The following is a 25462-nucleotide window of genomic DNA, read 5'->3' as shown; positions in this document are numbered from 1 at the left end:
TTAGTTTACTTCTTAAGTGAAAGTTTGGGAGAATAAATATTAGAAGAAGATTAGAGCATAGCGTGTACAAAAAATGTCGAAGTTTTAGCGATCGCATTAAGATTAAATTAAAATGAAAACAATCGGAGCTAAGCATCAAATCACTGAAAATAACTGATGTTGAAAATTCTACTCATATGTCTGAATTAACGTTTTAATTTTAATTAAATGATACGTTTTAATTACCTTAAGAAGTATTTCAATGTTAAATCATATTGGATGCTGAAATGTTTTCGATAACAGATTGTATTACACTATAGTACGATCTATCCACGCTATAATTCTGACAATAGAAATACTTTTTTTTAAATTTAATATAATCCTTTAGTGATCATTTCAGAAAGTATTGTCAAGTAATATATATATATATATATATATATATATATATTATTTGAGGGTATATATATATAGCCGGTCAGGGCTCGCTTCACTTGCCCTTCCTGTATACCCAGATTGTATCCCCGATGTGTTCGTTATTCTCATGGTTGTGAGAATAATACTGATAAACAAAAGTATAGTATACAGACTTTAAAAATACTTAAAAAAGAAACTAGATTACAAAAGACAAAATAGCCTTAACTATAGTAATTAAAGTACACAGACTTTTAACGTGGAAAACTTCACCCTCAAGGAGGCTAGGGCCTCGATCTATGGCTTAAAATGTTCCCTTGGATAACACGAATTTATTCTGAAAATTTGAAAGCACTCAAGACGGTTAGTTCTTGCGTGATTCTATTGCAAACGGACAGACAGAACCCGTCACAAACATTCTTATTTATATATCAGACATAAACAATATAATAGCTAACAATAAACAATATATATTAATATTTTCTTATTATTTTTTTCATTTTGTTTTAATAAAATAATCATTTATTTCTGAAGAGAAATAATTTATTTAGAAGTTGAATTTTCTTAATGCAGTCTTCCTGCTTACAAATTGTAGGAAACTACATACTTTATTTTTGGTAATGCATAACAAATTAGTTTCTTGTTTCAGTATTATTTTTGTTAATAAATTTTTAATTCCATCTTATTCTCTTTAAAATTGTATAAGGTTTTATCCGTATTACAAAAATAAGTATAACGCATCAAGACGTAATTATTATTACTATATTATATAATATAGGCAAATATTTTTTAATGGTATTTTTTTATTATTCTCAGAAATAAACTCGGTGAATGCCAAAATCCGTTAATAGCTATATCCCTCAGGATTGCTGCATGGAACAAAAATGGCCTCAATTGTCAATGTCAGGAACTAGAAACATTGTTGTTTACCAAATCACTAGATACTATATTAATTCCTAAACGCACTTCACTAATCGTAATTATTTCTGTCTCTGGGAATACTCGGTTTACACAATTAACCACCCAGACGGTACGGAGCACGAGGGTACTGCAATACTCGGCAAAAATTTTATAAAGCATCATCTGCTATCGGAGTATAGAACTGACTGCATATAGGCAACCTCAATTGAGATCTTTGACTGGATCGAACCTTTTAGTTTATCAGCGGTCTATTGTCCTTCCCGCCCTGTGATCAGGGATGAGTTGTTCTTTGAATTCCTTTCGACGCCAAGTACCCGTTTTATAGCAGGAGATGATTGCAATGAGAAACATCCTCTTTAGAACTTCCGGGTCATCATTACTCAGGGAAGAGCTTTAAAGAATTGGATTACCAACAGCTAACGTATCTTAAGGTATTTCGCCAATGTACACTGAAGTTAGAAATAGCTCTTGGATTCGACGTCTGTTCATTCAGCCGTACTTCTTACAATTAGCACCGTAGTTAAAAAAGAACAAACGCCTATCTCCTACACAGTAATAGGACTTACTAAGGGTCTTATCAAAGCTGGATCGAGGACAAGTTAAGTGTATCTGTTCGGTTGAAAAGAAGTGCAGATATAGATAATGCGACGCAATACTTGGACGCAAACCTGCAGGAGGCAGCTTGGCGGTCAATACCAGAAAATATAGATGGAGGACAAGGAGGCATGATCTACCCGAGGCTGGTTATAACTCTCACTTCTACCAATGAGGATAGAACATCTTTGAACAGGGCTGCTCGTAGATTAAAACGGCTGCTGAAATCTATTAAAAACGACACATTTAGAAACTTCCTTGAGAATCTCTTCCCATTCCAAAAGGATGATTATTCACTATGGAAAGCCTCGAAGGACTTCAATAGACCACCACCATCGTTAAAACCTTTAAAAACGCTGATTGGGTCGTGGACTCGAAGCGACAAATAGAGAGCTGACGTATCCGAAAGGCATCTAAAGAACGTCTTTCAGCCTTTTGACAAACGAGAGGCTGGTGAGGAAGAAATAATCGAATTCCTGAGTAGCTCAATTCCTATGAATCTTTCTGTGAAATCTTTTTCGTCAGCAGAGGTTCTGCAATTATTCAGGTGAGAATATAATTCAAAGAAAGCTCCCGAGTATGACCTAATATATAATAAAATGCTTTTTATGCTTCCGTTCTAGGCCAGCCAGTATATAACACATCTTTTTAATAGAACTCTTCGAATTCCGAGTTTTCCGACTGAATGAAAGATGTCGCAGATGGTAATGGTTCCAAAACCGGGTAAGCTGACCCATGATGCAGCTTTATACAGGCTAATAAGCCTGTTACCTATTCTATCGAAGTACTTGAAATACTTCTTATTCTGAGGCTACAACCGATTTTGGAGAAGGGCGTGTTATTCCTGACCATCAGTTCGGCTTCAGACGTGGTCACTTAACAATAAAAAAAAAAACGATTTTCAACGTTATCAGCACGGGCTTAGAAGAGAAAATGTATCGCTCGGCAGTTCTTCAGCTATATTTCTTTATCCTACACAGTTACCTGGACGGGTGTTTTCCCAGGTGAAGTACAATCAAGACTTGTCTGAATTTTTTGATACTGGGTCGGGAGTTCCTCAGGACTCAGTTCTGGGGTTGGTTCTATACTCGGTATTCTGTACGAATCTTTCGAATTCTGAGGGCATCGCAGTTGCAGCGTTTGCGAATGACACGGCAATCCTGGCTTTGGATACTGACCCTATAGTAGCGTATGCTAACAGCGTGCAATACCTAGGATTGCATCTGGATCGCGGTCTGACTGTAGAAAACATGTCAGGGTGGATAAAAACAGCTTGACCTTAAGTTCAGGAAGAAGTACTGGTTGCCTGGTAGGGGTCGCAACTATCATTATCTAACAAGCAATTGTTATACTCAGTGGTTCTGCAACCGATTTAAGCCTACGGAATCTAACTACGAGGTATGACAAGCGAGAGTAACATCGAAATCGTACAACGATTCCAGAACAAACTGCTGAGAAATATTACAGATACTCCATTTCAGTATTTTGCAAAAAACAGTAAAATATACGATTATCTAGGATCGCCAACCGTTCGAGAGGAGACACGGTGATTCAGTATAAGATACAAAATGAAACTGAAAAAACGTTCGAAGTGGCTCACGGTTAACTTCCTTGATAACAGCGAGGACGTTAGACGCCTATAGCGACTGCTTATATTGGATCTGTAAGTTTTTTCGTGATCTGAGGCGAATCAGCTACCCTAGAGTGTTGTGCATCGTCAAAATTCTTCATTTCGTTTCGTCACTTACGTTTGATGATTCTTTGATTTGTTTCACTGTTTATTGTTTGATTAGTTATTCTTTGTGTGATCGATAAGAATATTTTTTTTTTGTTTTCTTTGCTTTTTATGTTCTGAACTTTGGACTTCGATCAATGTTCTTTGGATTCGTCTTTATAAGTACTTATTTATACTTAGTATATATTTGTGTATTCTTTATAAGATACGTACAAATGTACCGTTCTTTGAGGGTTTTAAATGGAGAACCCTTTTTGCAGTAATTTTTTGTTTTTCGGTATTCAAATTTACTTATGGTCCGGTAAATTGGAATCGATTGTAAAATAAACAGTGCGGCAATAAAAGAAAAAAATTTTCTTAAAGGAAAAGATATTTATTACTGTAACGAATTTATTTGTGTCTCGAAATAATTGGGCGTCCTGATAATAGTAATAATATTAAAACTTCTTAGGTTGTTTTTTTTCAAGTATTTTCAAATATATTTTGAATGAAACGGTACAAAAATTAATTTACCTAGTAAACAATAACTTAATAACATTTTAATTAAACGAAAATTTATTTTAGTACTCAATTTATGACAATTGTTATCTTTGTGAGGTTTTCTGCCGATGAAATATCTTAATGGAAACGTTCACTTTTCATCGTTGCTCCTAAGATGAAAGATATTAAAAATATTAATGTAGAAAATTGAATGTCAGGGAAAGGAAATACTCCATATTTTATTTCATGAATTAATAAGTTTTTAACTGTATATTTTATTATTTTCAGTAATAACGTCGGTGAATGTCAAAATCCGTCGATGGCTGGACTAATTTTTTTTTTTCATTTTATCATCATAATTTAACCAATTTTTTAAATTAGTAATATATAAATAGTTTTCAATTAATCCTAAACAAAATATTTATACTCTTCATGAAAGTTTAAGTTAAGTTTTTCATGATATCCTGATAAGCCTGTGATTTTAATGATACCTAGAATTGTAATTTCTCCTTTAAACTCTACTTAAGCAGTTAGTTATTCAATATTTAATTTTTGACTAGTTCCCTTATTTGGGAACCAACGAAAATTACTTGTTTATTTATTTTTTTCATTTATATCCTTAGCTTTTATTTAGTTTTTACATTATTTCGATCAAACTTACATAAGTAGAGGTCGTAAAAATATTTTTTGATTTAATTAGGATTCATGAGAAACGTTTCCCCCCTCGGTGGGAAAACTTAAATTTAATTAAAATAAACAAAAAAAAAATCTTCATTCTCTTTTTTTATGCAGACCAGTGAGAGTGCATATCTCGTAACTAAATTTCATACAAGAGTAAGACATTTAACAACTTTTAATATATCCGAAGAACGTACAAAAAATTGAAAATTAAATATCGTAATTAATACATAAAGAGTGAACATTACGTTACGCTATTTGGTAAATCTAAATCCGCTCTTATTTTGTTATGTAATTAGATTTATTTTAATTTTTTTTTTCATTTATTTGTCTATTTTTTTCTGATAGTGATAACGATCAACAAATGTAAATATTGGACACACTTTTGTTATCTTGTTATTGTTTGCTTACGTTGCACAATTTGTTTTATTTTAGTGCAATCGTTATTATCTTTTTGATATATTACACAAAAGTTAGAGAGGTCATTATTCGTTTTTTTTTTAAACAATTATCATTATCGCCGCCTTTTAAAAGAGGGGCTGGATGTGAATCATCAGTTAGTGCTACTCTTTCAGTTCTACAGTAATGGTAAGTACCATTAATTTTATCGGTTCATTGTTCAGTTATTTGGTGTATTTTTACGAACACTAATTTTTATTAAATTAATAGTATAGTAAGATAAATTACACAAATACAAAGTTATTTTATGAACCCGAGATTAAACTGGCACAGTTTAATCTCGGGTTCATTATTTTTATCGGCACGATAATAATAATAATCTATCTAAATTTTATTCGATTGATAATTTTATTGTAAGTAATCTGAAAAAAGAAATTTCAGGCAGTGTAATAGTAAAATAGATATAAATTTTCCAATCGTAGTTCTTACTTATATTTGTTTTCACTTTATCATAATAATTTAACCCATTTTTGAAATTATTCATATCTAAATAGTTTTCAGTTACTCCTAAATAAAACATTTAACTTTTCTAAGAAAGTTTAATTTGGTTTGGAGAGATATTTAATATTCTTAGTGTTTTATTATTACCACACTCGTTTCATTTTTTCCTACCGCAAGAAAAAATTTTTCTAATCGATTCGATTTTAATATATTTTTTACAATTATTTTTAGAGGTTTCATGTTTTGATGAATATATAGAAGGAATCAAAATTAAAATAAAAGATAACAATTGAAATCTAAAAAATACCACATATAATGAGAACTTTATGTATGTAGAAACTGAATGCTCTAAATATGGTTTTAGCTGTAATAAGAGCCGCAAATCTTTGAGGAATAAACCATCATAAATACTTTTTTTCATTTAAAAGTGTAAAATCAAAAAAAATCAACGTGTAAAAGAAAAGCTTCTATACTGACACTTATTTTTATAATAACACAGTTATTTTACACACAAAAAAAAATGATATAGATGTATTTTTTGTTTACCTTAAAAATAAAAATAACTGCTGAGACATCGAGACCAAATCATATTGTGAATTCTTTTATTTCTCAGGACACCGTTACGAAAATTTACTAACAGCTAACTTCATTTATATTTTATTACTTTTTTTAACGATCAAATTAAAATTTTTTTTTGGTGGCGAAAAACACCTTTTCAACACAAAATTATACAGCTGGAATCAAATAAAAATAAGTTACAGGAAGTCCTTTTGCTCAGAAAATTATTTATTTTTCAGTAATATTCAGGTCGGCAATCATGTAAATATCTTTGTAACTTTAAAATAGATATTTTTTGTCCAGTTTGATCAAAATTGTGTTTTCTGGGGGGAGGGAGAACATGATTTTTGTTTAATTATTATATAATATATATATATATATATATTGTTTTTAAATGTATTCTTTGCATATTCATGTCATTTAACATATTACAAAAAATTCAGCTTTCAATGTATTTTATATTTTTCTGGTTTTAGTATGTTCAAAATATTGCAGTATATTAGGACTTGCTGGTCTCATCATAAAAATGGTTAATATAAAAGTAAAAAAAAAAAAAAAAAGTAAAAAATGGAAAAAGTCTATTTAATTTGTTGACTATAAAAAAATATTTATACTGATCTTAACTGATGTATTAACTTAAACTTAAATATTTAAATCTGTGCTGTTTGCTGCAATAAACCTATTACAACATCGAAGTAGAATATTTCTAACAGAAAAATTATTTATTCAAAATTTCAAAGACACTTAAATATTTAAATCTGTGCTGTTTGCTGCAATAAACCTATTACAACATCGAAGTAGAATATTTCTAACAGAAAAATTATTTATTCAAAATTTCAAAGACTTTTACATGAAATTTTTCTTTGCTTTTCTATGTTTTTTTTTTATCTAGACTAAATTGAACATGTTTTCTAAGCGTTTTAATGCCTTAATAAGCAAAATTGAAAGTTTCAAGAGATACAAATTGAAGTTTCAAGAGATACAAATTGAAGTTTCAAGAAATACGATATTTAATTTAAGATTATCTCCTTTTTCAGAAATTATTTTTTTTGTTTATTAATCTGACATTTTTTAATTACGATTTCTTTTTCGATTCCTTTTTTAATAATAATAAGCATTCTTATTATTTATTATTATTTAGCGACTCTCTAGTTTCTTCTTCCCAGACCCCATTTTTTATATTAGTGCTGATTTTATTATCCTTTGCGTAAAAATATTTCCCACTAGTTAGAAGTTCTTTTACGTTTAAGACTTTGTAAGCATCTAAGCAAAGGATTTAGTGTTCATCCCAGGTGAACTTGTGGATCACCAATAACGAACGTTATCTCATACTTTATTACTTAACTGTATAACATCTAGCTCGGCTTAATCTGAGTAGACATAGTGGTATTGACATATAAAAACTCTCCGATAAATAAAAATTTAAACTAGTTTTAAATTTCCTAAAAAATTAGAATATAAAAAAGATATTTATTATGATTCTACATTTTTCCAATTAGATGGAAAAAAACTAACCGATGAAATGAATTTCTGGAAAGTATGAAACGAAAGGTCTACTCCGGAGCGTGAGTATTTGAACAACGAAAAAACAAACATTTTAGTAGTTATTCGACGAGTAGAACAGGGACAATCTAAAACAGTCTGGCTCTGGAATCCACTTGTGATGTGATTCCCTGTATTTTTAAAAATAATAACGGTAATATCAACCGGTTACTCTCAAGCAAAGAATCTATTTTAGTTAGTCAAAAGTAATTGAGACACTGAAGATATTTTTCAAAAAAAAACACTTTATTAATCAAACAGTTTTCCCTCCGTGAAGCGGTCCACTGCAAGATTACGAAATGAGTGAAAAACGTTAACAATATTATATTCGGGTTAACGAGTTACGAGGATCAAGTAATTCTATATCCAGTAAATTTAAAATAAAAAATCTCGTAACCTTCGAATTTTATTCCACATCGATCAACATAAACAATGTAATAATTTTAAGCCCTATTTCTAATAATATTTATTTAATTTCATATGATTTTCATCGTGTAATATAACAGTTATTTTATCACGGTATTTTACTAACTCTATTATCATCAGTTTCATTAATTAAATTTAGCCATCAGGAATCATGTATGAGAAGACTGAATACAAATTCTTTTTGTGAGAAAACACTAATCTATTCTATTGTTAGTATTCATCATAGAGTACATCACAGATATGAAATTTTATCGCTCGCTTTTACAAAAAAACTTTTCAGATTTTTTATATATAATATTTGGTAGTATATATATATATATACTGTGGATTTATATAAAATGAGATCTTGTCCGTACGGGAAATCTTAAAATATATAAATCTTTTAAAAATTTAAGTTGTACTTAAATTTTCATAACAATTTACAATTAATGCGAATTTTACAAATAATTAATAATTTAAGAGAGGTGAGATTAGTATTATGTAAACAAGTAATTAATCTTGCTGTATAATTTTTACAAAATGTGCACTTAAATATATTATGAATAAAATAATACATAATAATAATAATAATAATAATAATAATAATAATAATAATAATTTTTTTTTTTTTTTTTTTTTTTGATGAGGGAGGTGGAAATGCATTTACGCACGGAGTGTCGGGCTCCCGCTGATGGTGTTATCCAATCACCATCAGCGGACTACCGACTAAAACCACCCCCCTTTCTACCAGGGCTCGACCCGGAACCGTTTATCACATTACTTCCGGTCGAGTCCTCCTATACTAGCCTGTTTGGTGCTACCTAATTTTCAGGACTGTCCAGGTCAACCTTTTTGGCCCTGAGTATGTTGCCGACGAATCGGGCTACGCTTTCCCAGCTGCCCAGGTCACGGAGCATCATCGCAACCACGTTGTGGGGACTCAGTGCTCCGTGATCCGCCTCTAATGTCCCTCGATCTGCCGCCCACCGAGCACATTTGAAAAAGGTGTGCTCGGCGTCGTCCCGTACACCGGGACAATACAGGCAGTCGGGGGACGGCGCTTTCCCTATGACATGGAGGTAAGCACGGAAGTACCCGTGACCCGTTAAAAATTGGGTCATGTAGTACTCCACTTCTCCATGCCGTCGCTCCGTCCACGGTCTGACCAGAGGAATAAGCCTTGCGGTCCATCGTCCTCTGGTCTCGTGGTCCCAGGTCTCTTGCCATGCGAGGAATGTACGAGTGCGTTCCTCGTTGGCAATGGTCACCCGGTCTCCGCCTGCCCGCCGCCTCCCGTAGATCGCCTGGCGCTCCCTTGCTAAAGTAGCAATCGGTATGACGCCGGCGACCACAAGTATTGCAGGCTCGGAGACCGTCCGATACGCGGAAGCGACTCGCAAGGCAGCGGTGCGTTGCACCTGCGCGAGCCGCTTCCGGTTTCTCGCCACTCTTAATGCCTGGGCCCACACTTCCGACCCGTATAGCAGGATGGAATGTACCGTGGACATCAGCAATCGCCGTCTGCTGGCCTTCGGTCCGCCGACATTCGCCATAAGCTGGCTGAGAGCAGTTACGGCTCTCGCAGCTTTGTCGGCGGCTGTACGAAGCTGCTCAGAAAAGCTGAGTTTCCGGTCAATCATCATACCGAGGTACTTTGCGGCCGGCTTGGTCTCGACAACCTCTACCCCGACCCGCAGGGAAAGAAGGGTGTCGATACGTTTCTTCGTGAGAACTACGATCTCCGTTTTGCTGAGAGCTAGAGACAATCCATGATCGTCCAGCCAGGCACCGACTCTGTGCATGGCCCGACTGAGCCTCAGTTGGGCGCGCTCCACGTCGCGGTCCGCGACAAGTAGCGCAACGTCGTCAGCGTACCCAACCAAGGCAGATTCTTCAGGCATCTCCAGCCTCAGCAAGCCATCGTAGACGGCGTTCCAAAGGTCGGGGCCGAGAATCGACCCCTGCGCCGCCCCTGACGTGATCGTAGTCCTACGCCAGCCTGCTGCGGTCTCGTAAATGAGACCGCGGTTCCTCAGGTATGCGTCTACCATTCTCAGAAGGTATTGAGGCACATGGAACGAATGCTCCAGGGCCCGAATCATATCGCTCCATCGTGCGGAGTTGAACGCGTTTTTTACGTCCAACGTAACGAGAAGGACCACACGTCGCGAAAAATGATTGTGGTCCTCTGCTCGCCGCACTGCCTCAACAACCTCCTGAATTGCGTCTAGGGTCGATCGACCCTGCCGGAAACCGTACTGGTTAGGTGACAGGCCACCTGCCTGATTCATCGCCGTAACCAGTCTTTTCTTTAACAGCTTCTCCAATACCTTCCCAGCTGTGTCAAGCATACACAATGGGCGGTAGGAGGACGGCGACTCTGGGTTTTCTTTTCCTTTGGGAATTAGCACAAGACGCGCGGTCTTCCACCTGGCGCTAAAAGACCCAGCCTTCAGACATGCATTATACATGTCTAGTAGAAGACGGGGCCTGCAGCGCCCCACTAGTTTGAGCACCTCGGCCGGTATACCGTCGGGACCAGGGGCTTTTTTACATTTCAGCGACCGTAGGACTCCTTCCAATTCCTCCATCGAGAAGAGCGAAAAGTCGCCCACGTCGCTGAAGTCCCGTTCGGCACGGACCGAGTGCGCCGGGAACAACGTCTTAACGACGTGTTCCGCTTTAGCTTCGTCTAGTGGAGCTGGTGACCGCGAGACCCCCAATCGCCGAGTTACTATCTTGTAACCTAGCCCCCAAGGGTCTGCATCCACGGTCTCCGTCAGTTCTCTCCAGCAGCGTGCCTTGCTCACGTTGATGGCTCGACGGAGCCGCTTCTTTGCCGTCTTGTACTCGGCTGACCTGGCGTTCGCGTCTATGCGATTCCTCGCACGTTGCGCCACTCGTCTTAGTCGAAGACACTCCCGGCGCAACCCCGCAATCTCCGGTGTCCACCAGTACACGGGTCGCTTCTGGTGCCTCGGCCCCCCGTGGGGCATGGAGGCGTCGCATGCAGAAGCGAATAATAATAATAATAATAATAATAATAATAATGATAATAATAATAATAATAATAATAATAATAATAATAATAATAATAATAATAATAATAATAATAATAATAATAATAATAATAATAATAATAATAATAATAATAATAATAATAATAATAATAATAATAATAATAATAATAATAATAATAATAATAATAATAATAATAATAATAATAATAATAATGCCCTGAGGTAGATAATCCCCACGTCCGGAACACAACATCTATGTTCCACGTCCAGGGCGGCAACAGCTGTACCTTTGTACATCACATATAGCTGGCTAACGGGGTTCCGAGTAAATTCCTCGGTTATGCATTGTTAAGTTTGACCTGGTTCCAACTTCAGGTCACTAAACGGACTGGATTTTTGGCTACCTGCAGGAAATGGAATAACGAACGATTTTGGAAATGGATTCATACCACTCTTAGAGCTGGCGATGTGGCGGCCAGGGCCAATGTTATTGCAGGTGTTACGGAGACCCTTCCGTTGTCCACATGCCCCCTGCGATGGCAAGCATGTAGCAATGGTGCCCATGTATGTCGGTGCATGGGAGCTCTGAAAGCTTCGGTGAGTAGGAGCCTGGAGTCAGTGCAGAGACTGCGCATCCGCTCTCTGCCAGGACATATGCCGGTTCCACCGGAGTACCGGATAGGACCTCCAAGGTTAGTAGCCCTGGAGTGGGGGTGTACCCCGGCGGCTAGCCTTGCTACAGAAGGGATCCACTGTTCATGAACATTGAACACTTAAACGTGGCAGAGGGTGCACGTAAACACCCTCGTTTAGAAACCTCCGATTCGCCGCAAGCGAAGAGGAAAAAAAGTAAAGAATCCGATAGGATAAAGAAAGATGCTGATAGGATCAGTAAAGAATTAAAGAAAAGTCTATTTGGCTATAGCGCACCAAAGCCAAGATTATTAGTTGTTACAAGGGAGAATGGAAACTTTCAAAAAGTTAGTCCATTCCTTATCGCAAGGGAAGTTACAAATTGTGCTGGTGGTCCTGTCAAGGATATTCGTAAAACTTTTAATGGATTGCATGTCGAAACCATCAACGACATGCAAAGCCAGAAACTTTTGGCGTTGAAGAAGATCGGTGAGTTTGCGGTCTCTGTCCAACCGCATAGCACACTGAACTCAACCAGAGGAGTTGCTGTTTGCCGCGATCTTCTTAATTGTACAGAAGAAGAAATTGTACAAGAAATGTCAAGTCAGGGAGTAACTCAATGTCGCAGACTTACTATGAGAAGAAATGGTGAGATTCTTCCTTCGGCCTCGCATGTTTTGACATTTAATAGGCCGAATCTTCCTGAAAAGGTACGAGCTGGCATCCATCGGCTTGATGTACGAGCTTTCATCCCGCAGCCGATGAGATGTTTTAAGTGTCAACGATTCGGACACACAGCAGCAAGATGTGAAGCGCAGGAAATATGTATATGTGGAGAGAAAACACATGAGGGTTACCCATGTAAAGACCCTCCAACCTGCGTTAACTGTAAAGGGCATCACAATTGTCGATCAAGAAACTGCCCTACATATAAATTAGAAACAGCAATTCAGGAAGTTAAAACGCTTCAGAAGGTAAGCTATCCTGAAGCAAAGAAGATTGTTAATAAGCGTACACCACGACCATCGACTTCTTATGCAGAAGCAGCGGCTGCCCCTTCCACATCTAAAATTAATGTGGAGCAGTTGCTTAACACGATGGCACCAAGTCTTGCGACGATGATTGAAAGAATCATTGATTCAAAGATTGAGTCGACTCATCAGAGAAAACAAAGTAAAGATGAGAAGGCTCATCCCCGGACCGACGCCGTTGACATGAGAGACACACCAGCGCCGTTTAAAAAACCAGCTAAATCTGCGATTGTAAAGTCACCAACTTGTGTAAGAATTAAAAATCTTGATTTATCAGACAAAGAGAAACAGATCGCTCCGTCGTGTAGTCACAAATCCCAAGAAATTGTGACAAGAAAACCTGAATCTGCGGAAACAGAGGTGCAAGTTATTATAGAAAAAGCACCAGGCGCAGATGAAATAAAACCTGTACCAATAGAGCCTCCCAAAGCGCAAAGACCAGCTTCGGTGAGAGCATCTATTTCAGCCGGACCCAGTTCTGCAGTAGACATAGAGTCCGGCTCATCCGCTGCGAAGACATCATCGCACATTAATTTAGATTCTTTAGCAAAGATGCTAACAGTGCCGGCGAAAGTCTCATCAACTGACGTCAGCCGAAGAACGTCACTGGCATCCGAAATAGAGGAAGACGATGCCATGTCTGAGGCCTCAGATACGCTGTCATCAGAGGTTGAGGCCGTCCGAAGAATGGAGAAACGTAAAAAAGGTTGGCCGAAAGGAAAGCCTAGAAAGTAATTTTATTGGATCAGAAGTTATAAGAACAGTAAAATTTTGATAATTTTTTGACACATGAAAATGTGAAATTTTGAACCCTTTTTCTTATTTTTTTTTTGAAGTGGGATGGGGCTAATGACCAAAGTAGTCGATGCCCCTAAAAACCTCAAAAAAAAAAAAAAAAAAAAAAATAATAATAATAATAATAATAATAATAATGATGATGATGATAATGTCTTTGTATACACATGTATACAAAGATAATTAAAAAATACATTTAATACGGATAAACTTATAAAAGATATTATTTATATATTATCTTATCCATAGAACTAATAATTTTAGTTTCTTTAATAAGCTATAAAATCGATCTACTATTAATATATATATTGTGAACAAACTCGGACAAAGATAACTTCCGACTGGAACTCAAAATTTCCTCAGTTTCTTATCGCTTTTAAAACTTTTACAATAAAAGATCTCGTAGAAAGGTAACTTTAATACTAATTTAGATCTTCCCTTACTATCCCAATTTCAATCATGTACTACCAATTAATCTGATTTACTGTATCAAATGCTTCATATGAATTTACATTAAATACAAAAATGTCTTGACGTTTATCTAATGGATTTTAATATTAAAATCAAAATACGGAAAGTGCGGCTACATTTATTTTTGTTCGATACAATCCTCTCTTTCAAATGAAGGGCTTACAATGAATTCTTTCGTAAATTTTAGGTAATTTCCTTTGGAAATTTTTCAGTTAAATTAGAAAGAAGTATAAAAAACTATTATATTATTTGAATTATATACGGCTATAACATCAATACCAAACTACTTTAATATTTACCTTCTTGGTGTTTTACACGTTTGCCTCGGCCTTATTTCTCTGATACGTAACAAATGTGATTCTATCGGTACCAGTTAGAATCACATTTTTGCGTGAGTATTAATGTGTAATGTACAGCCTGACTCTTTAGTGAATAGAGTTCAGGTGAAATACCGAAGGGATTGCAGATATGATTATGATATATGATGTATGACTTGGCTTGTGCGAAATTATACTCGATGGAGCTTTAGGTAATGTGCTTCCTTTTCTTAAATATGGCCCAATGGCTTTTTCGATAAGTGACTATCTAAGACATGTCGTCTATCTATTGCAGTAATTAAAACTAACATGCACGCGCAGTATTTAAAATTTTTTTAATATTCTGAAGTTGAGATACTTACTCAATTTGGGCTACTATTGCAATAAAAATAGTTTTTATAATGTAATAATTATTCCTATAAAGCTATTTCATACGATTGAGTTTATTTGTTATTACAGAATTATCAAAATCCTTAATTATTTTTATTTTGATTCTCATCAATCTTTTTCCCAAAGGAGTAAAAAAGGAGTAATTTTATAAAGATAAACGTTTTTAAAATTTCTTTGCCAAATGAATCTATTTGCAATTTTTTACATTGTTAGTTTTAACAAGGTCGTTAAAGTGGCTTGGTTTGTTATCGACCCAGGTATTTAAATTTTCGGCCAGGTTCAAAAAATGATCATATTAATTGTTGAGATGTACACAGTACGGATGGCTGTACGTGAGATCGCTGATTAATATACGTACTCCAATGCTTTGTGATTATTTTTTTAATCGGTCTTCTTGTACCATTAAATTAACAAATTATACATTCTTTCAATTTTCCAAAAAAAGAATTTCTATTCTTAACAACCGAAATAGTCACGTCTTATTCGGCTGAGTTGGCAGTCACTTACGGATCATAGGGACTGACTGAAGGGTTGATAATATAGTCGTTAAAACAGCTTTCACTCAGTCTATCTTCGAGAAGAGTGTATTAAATTCCTACTGTACCTGATTTTTGAAAAATCAGTTTTAGGAAGTTTGCAAGGAGCGCGTTGAACGTTATCTGCAGCAAATTGTGAAATATTAAAAATACTGTATCAGCATGGAAATCATGGATGCAGTGACATTAACCATAAAGAAATTTCTGCGAAGTTTCCGTGAAGAAGTCCTTCACCAGTTTTGCATGGGATATACAAGAATAAGGTTTACTTTTCATATATCATCTAGTGATTTTTCTAATAAACCTCCTAAACAATATAATAAAATTAGTTAGAGTAATAATTGGAGTAATACTCTGATACAGTTTCGATACATTCGTTGACTGTGGATGTTCTGTGGCATTTCAACGAATATTAAACCTATTTCGAAAAACCGGCATTTTATTTGATGATAACGTGTCAAAAAATGACAAACTCTTTGAATTTCTGAAAGTTATTGGACTCTAGTAGAACTTTCTTATATTCTGAAATATACAAAAAATGTTTTCTTTAGTTTGAGTGAGAGAGAAGAGAGAGAACTCTTCACTTCCCCTTCGATTATTATCCAGTTTATGTTTTTATATTCTACAGTTATTGATTTTAAAAAGTTCTTATTTTTATTTCTATTTTTTTGTGTCCTTTTTTTAATTATTTTCTAATGATGCATTTTATTTCTGTTTTGGTAGAGTTCCTCTATTGTTTTTTTTCGATTCATTAGATTGTACATTTTTTATTTATTAGGATTCAGGTAATAATAACCTTCCTGGTTATTTGTTTTAAACTCTACCTTCATTTTCACCTGTTTGTCATCAAAAATTTTATTTAACTGAGTTATGCTCTTATATCATAAAATTTAGATTAAGTGATTTATATGATTTAAATTTTTTTTGAAAAAAAAGCAAAACAGATTTTTTTGTGAATGTCGCAGCTAGAGTCGGAGAATACAAAAAAGTGACTGACTTTTCGTATGCAAATAGTTAGACATTGAAAAACACATTAATACCCGTGTAGTTTAGTGTATGCCATCATCCAAGAAGTCTCAGTACCCCTCGATTAATAAGATACTAACTTAACTGATTACGGTTAAAAAAATTATTTTATTACTTTTTTTTTTTGAAACATTTACTTTAAACTGAGATATGGATACTTGTCAATTTCAATCTCAATACATTTAAACGTTTCACAACAATTAAGTCGTTTGAAATAATCTTTTATTTTATTATAAGGAATGCTAAGAATTAACAATAACAGTAAAAAATTTCACTAGAATTATAACGGTAGTAGTAGTATATTTTGACGACTTCTACGTCTTCTCGTGTATCCGTCCACAATCACCTACTGAAAATAAACTTTTTCGCCGAATGGAATGGCTTATAAAGGGGAAAGGTCAATAGAAATGTAATAAACTAGCGCAGTAATATTACATAGACATGTTATAATAAAATTACAAATAACCATTCCTATTCAAACTAAACCATAAGTACATCCAAAATGGGGTCCTTAAACCCAAAAATATTTACCAAAATAATTATATCGCTGATACTGCTGAAAATAATTCTTTTATTTCCGTATTATAAAAAAAAAAAACAAAACAAAAAACACTTTTATGTAAGAGTCATTATTTTATACTTCTACTGAAGCTTCCATTTCTCCTAATAAATTAAACATTTAGTAAATTTTTGTTGTACGTTAATCAGAAAAAATAAATTGGTTATTATTTTAAATATTTTATTTACAAACTTGCTCATATTTAAAATCAAACTTAAGTATTTTACAACAGATAAGGTATATTCAGTAAAAACAGTCTATACGAAATTCTTGTCATCCAAATAATTTTTATTAAATAATTTGTTAGCATTTTCTTATTTTTAGATTTTTAGATTTCATAAGAAAGCTACCTACTGTAACGGGTACTATGATTCGACTTCTGAAAAATTTCGACGTATCTTCGAGTTTCATATTCCCCAGACCCCAAAACCACAATCAGTTCAAAAGTTTATACACACATTTGTATATATATATATATATATATTTCATATTCTTGTGGTAACTGCCGTAATTTTGTGCCAATCACTTTCAAATTGATACATAAAATATAACGACCTAAAATCTCGGTCGAATTTGTTAATGGGAAAATCGGACCATGAGGGTGGAAATGGGAGGGCTTTTTCGAAAAACCAAAATATCGCTATAACTTTGCTATTAAGTAAAATATCGAATTCGTTTAAAGTTATTACTATTCTTTGGATAAGGGACTACAACTTACCTAAGTAAAGAGTCTTGATATCACCAAAAATTGGCCCAGGGTGTGGATAAAATGGGGTTTTGAAGACAAAAACATCATATCTCCTTTAATAGGCACAGTATCGAATCTGTTTAAAGTGGTCGTTAATCCTCTAAACATTACCTAAAACCTTTTTCTGAAACAATGTTTTATATGACAAACCCTTACGGCAAACGATGACCAAAATTTTCTGGAATTGTAAGAAGATGTTTGTCGTATGCTAAACATTTGAAACTTTTTTCACATGCCGTATTGAGTAAATTTGAAATTTTTCTTAACTTTAAGGTGGAAATCTTTTTTATCTCCTACTTAGCACCGGTGAAATCTACCTTCGCCTTCTGGCATGCTGAAAGGGACTTTTTAAATCCAGTATTAGTCATTTTATATTTCTATTACAGATTTTTAATACTGACTATAATAGTTTAGATATATCTTCTACTTAAATGTAATCAGTTTTTTTTTTTGTTAGATACGGGCATCGACTTACTGTGGTCATTAGCCCGATGATAAATAAATATTTTAGCTTATGAAAATACCGGGATTGTAAGCCGGGACCTCCAGATGAAAGATCGAGACACTAACAATCCGCCACCGAAATTGGCCGAGTGGTAGATTATTTTAATATTTTCATAAGTTTTTATGTTATATCAAAGATTAATAAATGTGCTCATAGTTTTTACCAAATAATACTGGATGATTTTTCCTTAAAATGCGTTTACAGAGAAACGCAAAAAAAAAAGTTATTCTTGTATACGTATACACTTTGCATTCTCAAGCGAGTATTATTACTGTTAATTAATTCTGGAATTTTAATGCGGAACTGACTTTAAATAATGACGCGTATAACAATAATTGGTAATTATAAATGCATAACTATTGTTATACGCTTTACTATTATTTATTTAAGCTACACTTTTAACACTCCTTTCATTTTTATTCAGTTTCTGAGCGTTTTTACAAAGACAAATTTTATAAAACTCAAATAAATATATCTTATCCTCCAGTATTTTGTAGCGACCACTAAATGTACGAGTAATAAGTAGCAGTTATATTTAATGAGAGTATGTTGTTACTTATAATTAGAATTTAAGAAAGCCCACTGCGGGTTTTTAAGCGTAGAATAGAAAATTAAGTATAAATCCCTATTTAAGATGTTAGCTTAGGACTTTAAGTAAAGTAAAAAATGTTTTGCTACCGAGTCCTTTCCTGGGTCAAATTTCAATCACTATATGTCACTGTTAGCCTCATAACAAGAGATAATTCCTTTTTTTTTTACATAAAATTTTCGTATTTTATTTTCTGCGGTTAGGCAGGAAAAGAGTTTTAGAATATTCTCTAGGCCGGACGTCCTGCTAAGTAAAGAGAATGGATATGTAATTTTGTAACGCGTAAAAAACTGTCGTGACTAAGACTGAAATCCAGAAATTTCCGCATGATACACTGTGCCATGAAGATCAGCATAACTAAAAGAAAATGACATTAAATCTAAATACTTGTGTATATCTACTGAGATCGGAGACGTATGGTTTGTGTAGGAAAACTAAAAAGGGGAAGCATTCAGCTATTAAATGTATACTATTAAGATGTTTAGTTCTGATTATTTTGGTGTTTTGTGTTTAATAGGTAAACACACACGGACTACGCGCGGGCGCACACATAAAATTTTAAAAATAGACTATAGATAAGACATAATTATTTGTTTAAACATTAATGCGAAAGTGATAAATAGAGTTAAAAGTACATATTTTTTTTAAATTATTTTTTTTAAATTTATTAATCAATATTAAAAATCAATAAAATATAATCGTAATATTTTAGTTTTTTTTTTTTTGGTAGCTCATTAATTTTCTGTTTTTTTATATTATGTATCACATTAAGTACTATTAATTCTTTTTAACATATTTAGGTGACTTTTACTTTTTTACAAATCGTATAAAGAATATAATTAAATATTCATGAACTACATGCATCAAAATTAAAATTACAAGAATATATATATATCCAGAACAATTACAATGAAATTGTAAACCGTACGGTAAGAGTCTCGCAGATATCATTTCTTTTTTCAAAAAAAAAAAAAATTCTGTAATATAAATAAACCTGTTTTTAACAAAACGATGTTGATATCAAAAAAGGTAAGACACTACATTTCCGTTAACAAAATCGGTTATTAATTTAGAATTTTCTTTAAAAAAATACACGTTAAATATATGTAATAGACAATAGACATACAATAATAAATAATAAACAATGTTTAAGCGTTCGATATAATAAGTAAAAAAAATAAAAATTTGTTACAAAAATCGTACCGGCCCGACGTCATGTATTAAACAACGAATAATCATAAGAATTGCATTATTTCTATAAATGTGTATTACATATATAGATGAAATCGGGTCGGTAAGAGTTTTGTAACAAATTTTTATTATTTTTAATTACTATATGGAACGCTTAAACATTGTTTAATATCTATTATTGTATATCTATTGTCTACTACATATATTTACCAAGCATTTTTTTAAAGAAAATTCTAAATTAATAACAGATTTTGATAATAGAAATGTAGTGTCTTACCTTTTTTGATATCAGCATCGTTTTGTTAAAAACATTTTTATTTATGTTACAGAAATTTTTCTTTTTGAGCGGAAGAAATGATATCTGCGAGACTCCAATGAAATTTACAATTTCATTGTAATTTCTCTTTGTTGATATCAATGCATTTTGCTAGATTATCCTTTTATTTTATTTTTATTTTTTAATGAATTACTGATTGTTATTTTATAAATTTATTATTAAAACTTATTGCCTTAGAACAAACAAATTGAATTTCACGGCCATTTTTTTTTTGTTGATAGCCATATCATTCACTTCATAAAATATGTTCCTTTTTTAATAAAACTAATATAATCTCTTGAAAACTAATACTTTTATTTTTTTTAAAGATGTGGTGGGAATTAAAAGAATTGTTTCATCCTCAGTACTTTCATTTACATAACAGCATTTACTATTAAAACAAGCTGTAGTATATTTTCCTTTAAATTTTATTATTTCAAGTACATTATTAAGTTTTTGTACGCTATCTATTACTATCAAGTACTGCTGTCTAGTGGCGCGATTCGTAATGGTACATTAAAAAAATGACATATTCGAGTCTCGCGGTTCATCAAATGAAAAAAAAATGTTGTCTAAAAAAATTCGAGGTATTTTTTGAAAGTATTCTTTATTACTAATCTAATTGAACTGAAATATAATGTTTTCACGCTTATTTTTTCCTCATTTTCATTTCACTGTTAGGTTAGGTCATGTTTTGAATTGTAAACGTAGTTCGTTGATTTCGTCACTTCTTACCGATGAAGTTCTAACGAACTTAGTGATAATTCTTAACTAAAGAAGCATATTCATGTTGTTGAATGACATTAAGAATGAAAATAAGGTATTTTTAGAGAATCAGCGGCGTAAGGTGTAGTATTTACTACCTAATTTAGGGTTGTTAACAGTCAGCACTTACAGCCTTAAGAAGACTTGCAGGTTAATAAGAGAAGAGTGAGAATTTCCTTGAACTTCTATTTTAAATGTAACAAAATATTTGAAAATAGTCTTCCATAAACAATAAAAATTGTTAAATCCTTACATTATTTTTGTAACAATGTTATACTTATGGCAAATTAAATAATTTAAGAACTTAAAAAATGGATGCTGCAGATGATGACCTTTAGCCAGATGCGATTATATTATAAATTAGCCAAGTATCAGTCAAAGAATCTTACGTTTTAAAAATAGCATGTTAATCTTGATATTGTTCTAAAGAAGCTATATTTTATTGAGTGACTTATTATATTTAACAACTGAATCAAATTCTAATATTACTATAATTTGCGTATTGAAAAGACTTTTACTGTAATTTAAACATTAGCTTAAAATTTATTTAAATCACAGCATAAAATAGAAAAAAGACAGTATTCGGATGATTTATTTTTGTAATTTATAGAAAAGTTTGAAAAAATAGCCCAAAGATTCTGAACTCTTATACACATTAATATTGGACTGTTTTATATTTTATATTTTGGGGCGCTAATAACTTTTCAGTGGTAAACTTTACCGAGTCTTCAGGTTAACCATAGAAGTTTGTTAAATTGATATACCAGTAACTTACTGGCTTAATTGTTAGATTAAACCAGATAGTTAACGTTATGAGTTTTTTCTTTATTTCATTGTAATTTTCTAATTATTGTAATCAAAGACTTAAAACAATTTTTTTTTGTTTTAGGATTTTCTAAGGTTAAAAAGCGGATACTTTAGAATACTAGTCGCATTCTTGTGTGCAGTGAGTTTATCTTCTGGACGATCAAGAGACCTCGATTTCTTATATAAAAAATGGAGACCTTTAGATTTAGTACGAGGACTAAGGGCTCTTAGTGTCGATCCTTTTGATGTTTTTCGTTCCCTTGAAGCGGTTAAGGATTTAGAGTCAGATGAAGCTCTCGATGTGATGCACGATTTGGATGTAAGACCCATAACAATTTACGATGCTCTCGACGATCTCGGTATCGAACCTTTGGATGCATATTTTGCTCTGAAATCTTGGTTGACTGATCCTTTATTGCATCCTCCTGGAGACGTTTATCATCGCGTAAACGCTAGTGGAGATCCAACACACCCTTTTTTACATATTTTATACAAAAAAACAAAAGGAAAAGATGGAAAATCAAAACAGGATTACAACGTTCAATATGTGACATCAAAGGAAATTGAAAGAGAATTAAAAGACATCGAGAAAGAATATAAGAAAGCTATCAACGAAAATAAACTCAAAATGTCTAATTTTATAAACAAGGCCAAGAAAATTCATTCTTCATTTGACAATCCAAAAAAGGTTTTTAAGGATTTCTTCGGCAAACGGCATTTTAAGGAATGGAAGAGTTTATTTCCAGAAGCATTCAAAGGTTTGAAGGATATCTACAAAAATCCTTTAGGTTTCAGCTTGAAAAAAGATGATAAAAAATTAAATGTATCGTCTGGGCGTGAAAAAATGTACCAACATCTAGATAAAGGAATGAGATTCGGGAATAAATTTACAGATCCTATTTTTAAATCGAGTGAATTCCGGCCAAGAAAAAAAGATGCTTTTAGACGCTTTCAGGATCCTACTCGTTACGACACAATTCAAGATGAAACTCATGTGGAGGAAGAAAATGTCGATGGTGGTGAAGACGGTAAGAAAAAAACCCATCATGTAAAAAGTTATTACGACAAAAAAAATAATATGTACGTTGAATGCAGACAAACCGAAGAATGCGCTCGATCTGGTCAGGGTGTTGTTCGTAAAGTACAAAGTCATGTTAGGCAATTTGACCCTCAAAGCTACCAGAATTACAAGAGACAGCAGCAACAACAACATTCACAACAACAAGAAGAAGAATACCCTCAACAATCTCAACAACAACAATACCATCAACAACCTCAGCAACAACAATACAATCAACAACCCCAGCAACAACAATACCATCAACAACCTCAGCAACAACAATACAATCAACAACCCCAGCAACAACAATATCAACAGCCTCAACAACAGTACCCTCAACAGTCTCAACATCAACAACATCCCCAACAGCCTCAATATCAACAACATCCCCAACAGCCTCAACATCAACAACATCCCCAACAGCCTCAACATCAACAACCGCAACAGCAAAATTACCAACAGCAGCCACCACCACATCAGCAACCAAATAACCCACAACAGAATTATCAGGATAATTACCAACAGCAGCCACCACCACATCAGCAACCAAATAACCCACAACAGAATTATCAGGATCAACATGAAGTCTTTGATTATCAGCAGGGGAAAGAGGAAAATAAGCACGAACCGAATGAAAATCCAACATATAATTACTGGTAGAGTCGACTTAATTTAACAAACTGTAAATATATCTCACACATTTCGGTTATATTTTCTTGTTTTTTATAAACTTCACAGGACACATAATTAGGGTCATAAATATACAGTAACATATATATATATATATATATCAATCATTGTTTTGTTTGTTATAATTTAGTAATTTAATGTCAAATATTGATTTTCACATTTATTATTAATTTTTTGTAATTAATTTTGTATTTTAATTTTTTTATTACTGATTAAAAATGTTCAAATAAATAATATATCAATTCGTACTTTTTTCATAGTTCCTACTTCAATAAATAAGTGACGTACGTTTTCTTAGAAAAATATTTTAGGCCAGTTTTCATACTGCAAGGATAATAAATTGAGGAATTACAAGTATTTTACTAATAAAAAGTAAACGCATGTTATTTATGGAAAAAATCAGAAATTCAAATTTTTCCTTATGCGCAAAAAGAAATGTAAACAAAATTTATTTCTTAAACATCAGTACTTAAATTACAAAGTACCGTTTGTAATTCTACATAAAATGATTCCAGAAACTTTGCATTTTTCTTATTAAATTAAACATATTAGTCATTAGATAGAAAACAAGAAAAAAATAAATTCATCATATATGCATGCACCTATTTAGATGTATTAAGTTACAAAAGTACTGTAACGTAAAAAACGAAATTTCTTTAAGGCTGATTATTTGACTCGATTTTGCAATTGAAAAATAACTATTTTAAAATCCGTAAGTAAATCACATAAAATTTTATGAAAGTAGGTTTATATAACCCAAACGTAGGTTTTACGAAAACGGGTTTATACATCCCAGACGAAATTATACATATATTTATATAAATTATTCTGTTATTATCTGAAATAAACATAAATATAATTTAGCTTGGTCTGGGGTGTATAATTTTATTCTGGCCATGCCAGAAGACTAAATTGTATTACCATTATAACTTAATGGTTCAGAGTGATGTGAGATAATACTGAAATAATAACGGTTGCAACCCTGTTTAATAAACTGGTTCTCACAAATGGCCAAAGGTATTTGTGGAAGTAAGTTCCTTTTGAATGAATTAAGAATATCGTTAAAAATTTAGCGGTTAAAGATCGTACTATATAAAACAGGAAAATAAAGCGTTTACAACAAATTTCAACACTGTCCGATGAGGGATATAAATTTATACAATGAATATGAGTGTACGACAGAGAAAATATGAGACAGAGAGCTCTTGTGTTTGTAGATAATCCATTATGTTAAGTGCATCATTTAACGCCGACTGTAAGGACATATAATATGAACAACAAAAGATGTTCTTGCGACACGTAACAATGTTTAACAAACGGAGAACATAATCGATCATGCAGAATCCTATGACTAACTATTACTTTTTTCTTTTTTTTTTACAGTTGTACCAGGTGGAGACCGGATCCGTTTTTTAACCATAACTCAGTCCCCACCCTACAAGTGGTCACCACCTCTGCATAAAACGGCCACCTCAAATAATTTTCGGCTACACAATGGCAAATAATTGTGCAGTACAATTTTCATATACTGAACAATGTTATGCTCCACACTTTTTCCCCCTTACATGGAATAATGAAGAACGAGAAGCAGAAACATTAAACCTGATGAAACCCGATACACATATACACACCCATTACAATCTTACTCAACAGCGCCACCACAACTCGAATTACTGTAACACCCGAATTATACATCACATTTTTTTTATTTTTTAACATAATGCAACCCCAAAAAAAGACATTACAATCTGACACGATTACACCACCGCTATACCATTTGCACTTAAAAACGACACACGAAGAAGAGGAA

General features: G+C 33.2%; 2 protein-coding genes across 3 annotated transcripts in view; one reads left to right on the top strand and one right to left on the bottom strand.

The window, feature by feature from the left end:
- The window catches only part of LOC142334299 (uncharacterized), a 111362-nt gene extending 87496 nt beyond the window's left edge, over positions 1-23866 (top strand). Inside the window, exons 1-2 of one of the 2 annotated variants that reach the window (XM_075382221.1) lie at positions 5307-5386; positions 21985-23866. In XM_075382221.1, coding sequence (XP_075238336.1) covers positions 5384-5386; positions 21985-23622 — 1641 coding nt within the window. In that variant the 5' untranslated portion in view covers positions 5307-5383 and the 3' untranslated portion in view covers positions 23623-23866. Of the gene's footprint in view, positions 1-5306; positions 5387-21984 lie in introns of those variants that run through there. The other variant, XM_075382222.1, reaches the window with a different exon arrangement.
- The window catches only part of LOC142334301 (neuropeptide SIFamide receptor-like), a 668171-nt gene that overhangs the window by 182557 nt on the left and 460152 nt on the right, over positions 1-25462 (bottom strand). The window lies entirely within an intron of this gene.

The sequence above is a fragment of the Lycorma delicatula genome, chromosome 1 (assembly GCF_047948215.1).
Source record: "Lycorma delicatula isolate Av1 chromosome 1, ASM4794821v1, whole genome shotgun sequence".
In the NCBI taxonomy this organism is placed as follows: domain Eukaryota; kingdom Metazoa; phylum Arthropoda; class Insecta; order Hemiptera; family Fulgoridae; genus Lycorma; species Lycorma delicatula.
The sequence above is the reverse complement of the archived record's forward strand: the minus strand, read 5'-3'. Positions and strand labels throughout refer to the sequence as shown.